The sequence below is a fragment of the Charadrius vociferus genome, unplaced genomic scaffold, assembly GCF_000708025.1.
Source record: "Charadrius vociferus isolate BGI_N301 unplaced genomic scaffold, ASM70802v2 scaffold50, whole genome shotgun sequence".
Taxonomy (NCBI): Eukaryota; Metazoa; Chordata; class Aves; order Charadriiformes; family Charadriidae; genus Charadrius; species Charadrius vociferus.
This window is the reverse complement of record NW_009646445.1, coordinates 1,602,841-1,615,188: the sequence shown is the minus strand read 5'-3', so window position 1 is coordinate 1,615,188 and position 12,348 is coordinate 1,602,841. Positions and strand designations below refer to the sequence as shown.

Below are 12,348 nucleotides of genomic sequence, written 5' to 3'. Positions count from 1 at the left end.
TTCAACTCTGAGTACAACAGCGTTGAAATCACATATCAAAAATAATCACAGGACATATCAGTTCATTTATGTAAAAACTGTGGGTCAGAAAGTGGAGAAGAGCAGATCTTTATGAAGTGACTACATAACCTCCTAAGGCCTCTACGAATACAGCCTCAATCCCTGGCTTCATAGACCTAGCAGATGCTTAGGGATAAAGCACGTGTGATTTCAGCAGTGTTATTGCAGTGACAGTAGAAGGGGCCACAGGAAGGCAGAGGGCTCACCAACCTGGAAACGATAGAATGTCCCATCATCTTTCAGGGTAAGGACGTGGTCTGAGATTGGAAAGACATAACCCTGTGCAGCAATAAGACTTCCCAAGTGTATTGCTTCCCCTGTGAAAGAGAAAAAAAAACAAAAAACACAGTAGGGATGTGTCAGGAACACGCGCACTGCACACTCCTCTGCTCTCAGCAGCAGCCCTGACCATGACTCATGCGAAGACCTGGTGCACATATGCCTCTCTGTACCCACACTGCATCCTGACGCCTTCCCACCAAATCATGCAAAGCAGGAAAGCAGAAATCAGCCATACAACACAAATGAAACACTGCTTAGATGTTTAACCTGCTGGTTTTATGTTTACAAAATGTCACATGCCAGTTCAGCTCCAGAGTCTGAAATTCAATTCAAAGCATATTATCCACCACAGGTGACAGCCAACAAGAAGCCTGTTCTATCAGTGAACCCCACTTGCCTCTATCAATCCGACAAACCCACGCCATGCCAGCTCATTAGCAGCATGTTGATTCACAGAGACAAATCCTAACACTGTAGCATTGCCATTTGTTAGGGGAAACGGTGCTGAGGTAAAAGGGGAGCGCGTTTCCAACAACTGCCAGTGCAACCTTCACCACCACAGAGGTACATCTGCACAGATTTTCAACCAATGTCAGCTGTGAAAAGCTGCATCAACTTTCTCAGAGTCGCAAAATACACATCAGCTGCTCATGCGCCCCCAGGCAGATAATAAAGCTACTGTCTGCAGCTGAAATTCAGATTTGGATCTTGACTGGACTCATAAGGGATGTGTGTATAGGGATGCCCTGGGTGAGACAACACTGCCTCTATCTCTGCTTTTACAAGGTGACAGTAGGCAGCAGAAACAAATTGGGAGGTGAGATGCTGGATTTTGTCCCTTTTCAGAGGAGAAAAAAAAAACCCAAAACTTCTGGACCTGCAGATTTTTTCTTCCTCTTTTCCCAATAGTTCTTAAATGTGCCAAAACAATTTTGGTTTCTCTGAAGAGTGAACTATTTGAACTGGACCCATACACTGGTCACCGTTTATGGCTGATTATCCATTTATCTATCTGCTGTGATAAATTAGCAGCCATCATCTGATCCCATGATGGTGTCTGTGTCATCCTTGGCAAGTACGTCCTGTCAGTCATGGCTACCTTTTTCCACATCATGAAAACCTGTCACTTCCCTTCGCCTGCTTAACCACACACACCCACCAACTTCCTTTCTAAGCCTGGGAACAACCCTAAAATCAATCAGGTTTTCTTGGATAGTAACAATTTCACAGACAGGCTAAGACTCCTACAAAGTGCTTTCTGTGTGTTGCAGTGTAAGGCATTAGACTTAATTAAGATGTTGATTCTTATCTCTTTGCTTCCTTCTTCCCTCCCAATGCTTAAATCAAGCTTGTTGTTCTACTGGCATTTTAGACTGCAGCAAAAGAGTATCTACTGTCTAATGGCACACACCGTACAGGTGGAGTAGCTGTTCCTCCCCAGCTGTGGTCACCTTACCTGGATCCTCAATGCTGAGGTTCTTCATAAGCCACTGCACAATATCAGCACCTTAAAAAAGCAAAGAAAGCATTAAACACTGAGACCACAGGGTTTACCTAGAAAGAGATAACATTGAGACAGATACAATAGGGCTGACATGAATTTTATTCCATTTTCCTTTCTATCTCCACTGAGGTTTCAGCATGTTTTTCCTTCTTGTGCCATGCCGTAAATATAAAGTTATTGACAGGTACTAAGACCCAAGAAGGATTCTGTGTGATAGGAGCCTTGACATACTTTAAGTCAGATATTACTGTAATGGTTCCACGTAACTTTTTCTCTCCCGGTTGCTTCTCTCTCACCTCAGCATACAGGGAGTTACGTTTCTGCAGGCACTAGCCAGCAAGGAGACGAAGGAGCATTTACTGGCACCTTACACCTGTAATGTCAGAGGCAATAATCTAAAAGTACAGAACTGAGTTATCAGTCAAAAAAGGAGAGAGGAGAGTCTTGCATATATCAAAGACAAGCAATGTTTTGCATAAGGAAATGGGATTCATTGTGCCTCTAATCAAGCCACTGTTGAGCTGTCACCTGCTGTGAGCACAGCAGGAGCATGGTGGCCAGGAGGAGAGAAGTGAGTCTTTAAAGCCCATCAGGTAGTTTAATAGGTTTTCGGGGCCCATCGAGTAGTACAAAGCTTATTGCTATTCTTATAAACAGCATAAAGATCTCTAGGATCGATCCTCTGCATGTATACAACCTCTCTGTTGCTCACACGGAAATCACAGAAGTGGAAAACATCGCTCTTCAGGAGGAGCTACGGCCTTTTATCAAAATACAACATGACAGGGCAGAAAAATTTAGTTAAACCCCATGCTCAGAAAGTTAAGCTTAAAATGAAACATAATGGCATGTACAAGTCAGCTAATGTGATTTGTCCAAAGTCAAAAGCAATCAGCAAAGGCACTTGGAAGCTATTTAGCAAGTCCACGCTAAGTTACAGCAGCTTGCAGCACAACCGAACGATGCCTTGTCTGGATGCAGACCTAATACTAAGCCCTTCCCAGCGTACAGTCGATTTGTTGATAAATATTTGCGTTCACCTACAGTAGGTTAATAGCCCCGGTAATACTTAGTGCTATGCTTTGTGATATATCAGTTGAAGATAGCATACAAAAAGGAACTGATCAACTGTTTGGTTCAGGCGTACTAAACAAACCCTGGAGGATCTTATTTGCATGGAGCACTTCTGAGTTCAGACGCGGTGGGTACTTCAAGAAACAACATACCCACACGATGCCCATTCCAGAAGAGGTCTGAAAAACATTTTGCTTTCCACAGGCCCAGAGCATCCCCACATCCTCAACAAACTTACAACGAAGGCCAGGAGTCACAAGTACAATGTGCCACAAAGAGAGAGACAACAGGCACTGCTAACATCCCGGGTTGCCTGCAATATCTTCAGGTCTGAGTCACTTTCCCACACAGGTGAAACTCCCACTAGAAATGTGGTTTCTACCCCATGCAGAAGGGGATGGTGGCTCCTGCTCCCCCTGACAATGCAAGTTCACCCACAACTTCACAAGGAGCACCAGTAAACCCTCTTCAGTCAGAGTTCAGTGGCAAGGAGGAATATGGACCTAACCTCCCTCCTCCCCCACCCAAGGCAAGTGACACAACTTACTCAAGCCCAGCAGGCAATCAACATTGCTCCTAAAGATCGGGGAAGCATCTGCTTTTGCTTAAATACTGGGCAAACAGATGTGACCAACAAGCAGCAGCTGGACATTGTCTTAATCTGCCTTGTAGGTATCAACGAACCAGATACAACAGCACTGATCTCAAAAGCTTGTATTCTCAAGTTCTACAGTCACTCTCCATACCTCCCAACTCCACCAAAGACCAATTTAAATTGCCACTATCTTACTTGGAAAGCTACTCCAAACTCCTTTTTTCTCCCCCCCCCGATAGAACTCTTTCTGTAACCTCCCAGCCTAAGTTTATTAAAATGCAATTTCTATGCATTTGATATCATACCTGTATTATCATTTAACGGAAAGAATTATTCTTCTTCCTTGATAGTTCTTCCTAAGTATTTCTACAGAGGGCTGACACATTGCCTCCCTACCTCCATTTCACTAAACCAACCAAACTCTTTTAGCCTCCACTGAAGATGGCCTTTCCCTCTACTTCACCATTCAGCAACTTTTCAAATTTAAGTTCCATTTCTTTGCTCTAGGGTCACCAGAACTGCCAGCAGCACCTTGCAGAACATCAAACCATTGCTTCTGGCAATGGCGCCAGCACTTTCCTGTCTCTACTGAAACCAGCTTGCCACGTGCATCTTAAAGCCATGTTATTTTTTTGAGAATAGTACATTTATTCAGAAAAAGGTGTCTGAGGGATCCAAAACTAGCTGTTAGACGAGAACACACCTAGCGCACAGTGCTAACTGAATAACATATGGGGAAAATGTTCAGAGACAGTAACTGTTGTTTTGACAAGTTTGTTTATAAAACAATCTATTTTATAAACATGGATGTTCCCTTTTGCCTTTTACAAAGCAAAAATATCCTAAAGATAGAACAAAACATTTGAGGTTAGAAAACCATTCAAGAAGACTCAAACTGAAGTACTTCTGTATTGTTAGAGACAAAACAAAACCTCACAAAATGTTGTCTTTGTTCAAACTAAACCAGAATCCTTCTTGGGTTTTCTGTTCATCCCCCAAACGAAAAAGTCCACTATTTCTCCTGATTTTGGTCTCAGATTACAGCCTTGCAGTGATCTCTTAGGCATCTTACTGCCGAGTGACATGACAGCTGATATCTGAAAATCATCTAGAGTAGCGCATCGCTTTGCTCAGGGGAGGTGAAGTGCATTCTGCATGATATACAGGAATACTTAATGCAGGATTAAGTCACACTCCATTTTTACATGGAATGATCATGTCCCCAGCTCTATGTCTCTTTTGAGGAATCTATTCAATTTTCATGAAACTACAATGAAAAATTCAAGTAACGCTGAAAGCTGGTTCTCCCATCTTTCTTCCCCCTGCTATCAAGACTAAAAAAGAAAGGTTTTAAGGGGCAAGTAAACTGAAGGCATCTGCTCAAGCAGAACTCCTGTGATCAGCCACTCCAGAATATAAGCAGCACTTGAGATCAGGGATTTTAATTTGTCTCTGTTAAAAACATGAAGTCATTCCTGAATGTTGCCAAGAGCCTGGAAGATTTTATAGCTGTTCTCCAGTTGTCCTGAGGCAGACAGATTATCTTTCTGCTGAGTTTGCTGAACCATTATTTATGACCTGCCAAGACTGATTACTCACCCTCGGGACAATGACAAGTCTTTCCTTCCTCTGTTAATTACTGTCATCATTAATAGCCATGTCACTAATTAATATTCAATCATAATGAAAACTCTTTACTGCCATCTCCCACACCACCTTCAATTTTTAGGGTTACCCTCACACATTGGCTTTGCCTCTGCTTGCGGCTGTTTCTATCACTGCAACCTACTTTTATGCCCACCTAGAAACACCACCTATGCCCTTCCTCAAATGAGAAAATTCTGATTTATCCTTATAAGACACGGTGAAGACTTGCGTGAATCTTTTACAAGACTCTACTCTGTCAGACCAAGACAGATTACTTTATCTTTATGTTTTCCAGCAAGCTTCACCTTAACATCTCCTGTAGGTTAAGCCTGATAGAAGGTCCTTGCATAACTCACCTACCCAAAAAGATCTTATTTGGCTGATTTTCAGATTTTACAGTTCACAAGCTCTTTCAGAGGACACCCAAGGGAAACCCTTGACCCTGATGTGTTTCCACCGAACACTAATAGCGCATTTGAGACCTTCTGAAAACAAACAGTTGGACATGTTTTCATAATAGAAAATGTTGCCAGATCTGGGTAGAGGAATGGCCCCCATCTCCTCTATGCTCCTCTCCATACATCTACATTTCCTCTGAGTCAGTTCAAGGATAGTCTACAGCCTGTGAACATATATTTCCTCCTCACCTATAATGAAATATTTACTTTTGCTTTAGGCTCTTTGAAGTTGAAGAAGATCAAGTTGCTTGATACCAACAGTTGCATTTTTATGCTCAAACAGACTCACAATGACCATTTATCCAGCTACCAGGTTTAGAGACAGACTAGCAGTTTTACCTTTCTTGCTATTTTCTCCATTTTCTGTTCAGCCTCAGTGATCCCATAAGAGTAGCTAGTGTTCTCAGAAGGCCATTGCCTGTCAACATGACAAATGAGTGGCCAGCCATGAAAAGATAAATTAAAAAAAAAGTTCACAAGGTGTGAGGCCATTGGCAAGATGCAGTTAATGAGGTGAGTCACCACCGCTGTATCTGATACCTTTTCTACTCAACCTAAGTTGTTCTACCTCTTCGAGAAAATCCAGGACTTGCTTGGAAAATGCAGAGCCACCTATAATCAGATTCGCCCGTCTTCTACGCACTGTGTGAAACGGCAAAGGCAGACAGAACGCTGTGCTCTCCGCCAGCAATTTCTAAAGATGTGCTGCTGGTTCTGGGCAAAGGAGCCAGGACCACTGGGGTCTGCTTGTCGCCCAGTGGACTGGGCACGTCCCTGATGAGGCATACATATGTACAAACACATACATATATGTATAAAAATAAAAAAAAAAGCAAGAGTATTTCTGAGAGTTCAGCAAACGTGCATCTTTGTGTTTCTTCTTAGCCCTGATAAGGCAACTTCATTTTTTGCTGAGTGTCCTGAGGTGGCCAAGCTGGTAAGCACTGCCAAGTGGAGCTCCACGGTGGTTTGACATGGGACATCTTGTGTTACCCAGGTGTGGCACCAGTGACCAAGGACTAAAGTCTCTCTCATGGGAGCTGCTGAGCTGAGCGCTGATCACTGGAGGCCACCCAGCAACTACAGCTGGTAAGGTGGGATGCTTTGGATCTCAGATTGTTCACAGCCTCATATTGCACTGACAAATACTAACACTGAAGAAAGTGAGGTCTTAAAAAAAAATTAAAAATACTGTCTGATCACGTTATGAAAAAATTTGTCATATATACCTCTCTACAGGAACAGACAGAAGATTACTTTGTTATTTTCTCTATCTTTTTCCAGTGTTACTGTAACCCTAATATTGCCTGAAAGTATTGTAATGATTTAAAAAAACTATTAAGTATTGTTGCACAGTAGGTTTCATTTTGGGGTTGTTTTGTTGGGTTTTTTTGTTTGTTTTTTTGTGTTTGTTTGTTTTTTGTTTTTTTTTTTTAACTTTACCAAAGGAATATGAAAAATATGAAACCTTCAGCTCTTTCCTAAACCTTATCTACACACTCCACGACACTCTGTGGGCAAACAAGCTATGTGCCTCACCTCTGTTGTCAGTCATCTCCAAACTCAAGGTTCAGACAGTATTTTGATGAAAGGGTGAAAATATGTTCTCCTTCCTGTCACTTCATTCTTGAAAACAGATTAACCCATTTTAGCAACAAATTTTCCAAACAATTTGCTCCTGAACTCAGATCAATCTTATAATATTTCTAACAGAGAAGCAAGACTGGAAAAAAAAAAAAAATCACAAAGAGACAAAATGACTTATAAGGATACATGCATAGGTGTACGAGCAGCCACTCTCACTTTCTAACTTGCTAAACACCACAATCACACTATTAAATGGAAATCATGTGTTTTGGTCCCCCCAAACAGCACCGAGTCCTTGGTAAGTCTAGGACAAAAAGGTTAATTGATTATCCACACTTTTACCACTGGGTTTACAAAAATAAACAAATGAACATCACCCATGATAAAGGGCAAAATGATTTCATACAAAATTTCTCAAGACCTGCAGGACTCCCCACTACTATTTACTTACAGAGAGCCCCCCACTGACTCCCACAGTGATTTCAGCTCTGTTGGAAGCGTAGCCTCCTGCTCACAGCAGGGATTTAATGCAAAATGCTGATTTTTTTTTTTTTTGGGGGGGGTGGGGAGTGTAAATCTAAATCTCTCCCTACTATTCTGTTACAAATATTGGGGAAGCACTTTACAGAATTTGCCTACAATGAGCAGATAAATAAATACCAATGCCAAGTAAAAAAAAAAAGTCTCAGCAGTTGACTCAGAAAATGTGGTAATTGCGGCTCTCCTCCATCAGCATGTGGTAATTGCACCACTCAGTGTCAGCAAGGAGCATCATCAAAGCTACAACAGCTTAGAGCTTCTAGCAATAGCAATTTTCCTTTACATTATATTCACTTTAAATCTTGTTTGTGAATTATTAACAATCAGCAGCAGCAGGAGTGTTACCCCTTTTTGATCAAAGCTGCCAAAGTTTCTAAGGAGTCTTTTTGTTCATCGTAACTTTTGAGTGCTTGAATTTACAATTTACTTTTCTTGTAATAAAAAATTTGAAAGCGTAATACTTTGTGTGAGGAATGATGCTTGGTGGGAAGGTGGAAAGCAGCACATGGAGCTAAGTTGCACGTGAGCATTCCAGGATGATAAAACAATGACAAGGACAGAATATTTGTAAATTTAATGGGTTCAAAATCTCTGATCCTCTGCCTTTTCCTGACAACGGCGTGGGTTATTTATCAGAGTGTTTCAGCTGATATGACATTCCAACCATTTCTTCATCCCTCCTCTGTCTCCTTTACTGTTATCTACAAAAAGCTTTTCAGTATGATTGCCTATTTATACCAAATCTCACTATTTCAGAGATGAGTCCCATATAAATACTAATCATTGGGATTTGTATGTTGCTTTTGAACTTAGGAAGCACACTGTACCTCTCTTGCATGAGTGTCCATTTCTGTGTAAGCAAAACCATGACAGATTTATCAAAAGCCTATTAAGATTAACAACTCTGATGTTTGACTCATGCACATTCTTGTCCCTGACCACCAGGCCCTGAAGCAAAATTAACAGCAAATCTATTCATAAATTCTTTCACAAAAGGGAGTAATGACCCAGACTCGCGGCTGCACTGCAAGGTGTTGATAGACACTTGTGGTGTTGGGAGAGTGACAGAAGATAACCTTCCAAGGACAGAGACAATGCCATGGGCTCCTGTAGTCATGGTGGGGAAAGAAGATGAGCAGCTGAGGGCATCAGCTCAGGGAACAAGACCAGGCAGAGGGCAACACGCCGCAGTCGCAGAGCTGCTTCTGTGCTCTAATTAGGAATCGAACAGGAATTTCTAGCAACTGAGTGCTAACACACTTAAAAATAGCTTACGAAGTAATGGGCTGCAAATTCATAATTTAACCATCAACACTGCAGTGTAAATTCGATCTTTGTCTCCAATATGTATTTTACATGTAACGTGTACACACACACACAATCTCTCCTGCCTGCATTTTAAATATAGATGGATATGAAAGACAAAAAACAGAGATTTGGATTTGCAAAATCCAAACTCCTTGTGTACTTTCACCCTGATAATAGCTCCCTCTTCTGAGCTGCTATTTGGAAGGACTTCTGCCTTCTCATCAAATAGGGCAGGCTACCAAACCACATGTACCCTCTACAATGCATACCTGTACAGGGAGATTTTCATAAGGCAGGAATCAATAAGTGACCAGACAAGACAGCAGAGAGCTCCGTGTGGGCTAATTTACCCAGGTAACAAAGATAAATTAGACTGTAAGATCTCAGAGACACCATGGCCAGACCGCTTCCGTTACAATGCTGCCCATCTAAAAATAGTTCAGGAAGCTTTACAAGGTGTGAAAGCGAGTAGCAGAAGACAGCCAAAGACAGACTTCTGGCTCGCAACCACCAACACCTAAAAGCAGGCAGCCAGCACCGAGAAGCAGAAGGATGCCACTAGCCGAGAGCCCTGGATTTAAAATGATTGTTCTACAGCAGCATTAGTAAGGCTGAGCTAGCAAACCTCTTAATGGACACCCAGTTAATCCCAGTGAGAGACGTCTGCCAGCACAGCTTAAACCAGGTCCTCAACTGGAAAAAAGCGATACCAGCAAAAGGTCTTTTTCCAGCTGACCCGCACCGATATAGAGCGTTTGGTGAATACGCCAGCCCCGGCCTTGTTCTTGCTTTGCTTTGACAGAGCTGTGGTGCATCGGCCCAGCCCTCGCATCGATGCTCAGCGCCTTTGACTGCTTACACACTGGCATTTCCTCGCACCGAGAGATGCCAAGCAGTGCTCTCACTGCTGGAGTGGCCACACCAATTTATTTCTGCTAAACATTTTTCACCTGCCGTGGAAAACCTGAGCTGCTCTCAGGTCTGTGCTGTCTCCAGGCAGGCCTACCATCAATAAACATGCTGATAGTCCCAAATGCACGCACCCTCCAGAATCCAGAATATATCATAACCTCCGCCGTGCCATCCCCCTGCCGCTGCTTCGCTTGGCAAGAATTTGGCCTGCTCCAAATTAGAGACATACTGTGCAACCTGTGCCCAAATCTTGTTCCCTCCTCAAATGCAACTCTGAACAAACTGCTGTTATCATGACTGTGGGAAGAAATTGCAAAACAAAACAAATTGTCAATACCATGCTTCGCGTCATTCAAACCTGTACCCATTCCTCCTCTACCACCCACAGAAGACAAGCACATTGCCTCGAGAGCCATTATAAAGGTATACAAGAGGCAGGAAAATTGTACCTTGCAGTCCCAGCCTCCCAGCAGCAACAGGTACAACGTTTTAGTAGTAGCATCAGAAGTTACCTCCTTTTACAAATTTCTAAGAATTGCAGATGTCTCAAGATGTACCTTTACACCTACCATTGATCATAAATTTACAGTTGCTTTTCAGGCTGCTCTGCCTTTGCATCGCTCAGACTACCGAAGTGGCTCGTATAGCTTAGCAGTTTGGCTTTCTGCCATATAGTAGTGTTTAAATGCTTTTCCTCACGCTGTCAAAATGATTCAGCAACAAAACAGCAAGGGAAGCAACTCCAAGCACTGCTGGAATCGGGGCTTTTGAAGATTCCCGTGTCAGATCTCGTTAGGGCTGAAACATTTTTACTGCTATGCAACTTATGCACGCAGCCTTTAAATCAAAGGCAATCCTTCTGTTATTTCAATCATATATTAGTATTTTTAATAGCAAATTTTCTTCTCCAGAAAAGAGGGAAGATCGATAAAAACATAGAAGGTGACTTGCGTATTTCAGCATGTGACTATCGGGTCGCTTTGCACCGCGTCCTCATTCACCGAGCGGGTTTCATCGGCTGTCACATCAAGGTCCTCCTCGCCCTCACCAGTGCTGTAACAGTTTCCCTGCAAAGGTGTAAATGTCACCGACTGGTGCAAGACAGTAAAGTGCTCAGAAAGCTGCAGCTTTTTAACGATTTGGGCTCAATATTTATGTACTAGGAGATCTGACCCTGTAGTCCTCACCTACGCCGGGTTGCTATGAATTTCCACAGTAATTCTGTTTGCAGAATCACTCCATTTTTAAACCTCCAGCCACAACACAACTCTCTTTCACAAGTTTACACACTTCCATGTTAACCGCAGCAAAATTATTGTCTATTCTCTCTATTACAGACAAGGATAATTAGCATCATATAACTCTCTACGAAACCAACTTCATCCTGACACACTGCTACTCTTTTCTCTCTCTCATTCTTCAGGAAAGATTAAGCACCCTGCTCAGTGTCTGCAGTGATGCAGTAACAGTCACGTCACCTGGAAAATGAAATAACCTGACATCTGTAGCTTTTCCCCCTCCAGGAGTTCATTGTCCCGAAAATGAAATAATCGGTATCGTACAGATTTCCCCCCCCACCTTTCCCTGCTAGGCCTTTCAATCACATGTAACGCAGAGTGCACTGGAGTGCAGTTGGCCTCACTGGAGCTCTGTACTGGTGCAGCAGTCAATCAGGGACAATTCGCCAGCAAGATTAAGGTTGCACACATAATTTCTTTTACCCAAGGGTAACACTAGATGACTTATGATCATACAGCCACTGCTGACAACGTACTTACTGCCGCACTAAACAAAGAGACAGTACTGGCACGAACACTAGTATATTGTATTTTAAACAAGGATCCTTAAACCATATATAAAAGGTGCTTATACTGGCCAGGAGCAGCTGATTTTGCTGGCAACATCTTATTCCTGCATTTCAAATGTGGGTAGAGATACGTATCAGTGAGAATTTTAAATGTGCAGAACAATTTAGTGATAACACTGGAACAATCAACAAGAACAAATCTGTTAGCATTCATAACTAAGTAACAAGTTCAAAATAGGTAAATTATTTGTTCTTTCTGATGGATCTGATGGATATCACAGGGCTAAGCACAGTAATAGAAGCTGTAAAAACAACAATCAACTTCTCTTAAATACCTACATACTAAAATTGCATTTCCTGCCTGGTAAATACTCCGAGTTCATTTTATCAAATAACCTCTGAAAGTAAGAAGCATTTTAGAAAGCTGAAAGCTGCATTAAACATGTACCATTTAGTTTAAATAACTGAATCTACTGTCAAAACATGATGTAGCTTAGAACTACAAAGTATCTGTCTATATGAATTTTAGAAAGCATTTTTGTTTCCATACTAAGACAGAGAGAATCTAGTAAAA

General features: G+C 42.1%; 1 protein-coding gene across 1 annotated transcript in view; it reads right to left on the bottom strand.

Annotated features, from left to right (window-relative positions):
* RGS6 (regulator of G-protein signaling 6) overlaps positions 1-12,348 on the bottom strand; it is a 255,842-nt gene that overhangs the window by 53,230 nt on the left and 190,264 nt on the right. Inside the window, exons 3-4 of the mRNA XM_009882506.1 lie at positions 1,799-1,849; positions 271-377 (exon numbers count right to left, since the gene is read on the bottom strand). Of these exons, the coding sequence (XP_009880808.1) occupies positions 271-377; positions 1,799-1,849 (158 nt within the window). The remainder of the gene's footprint in view (positions 1-270; positions 378-1,798; positions 1,850-12,348) is intronic.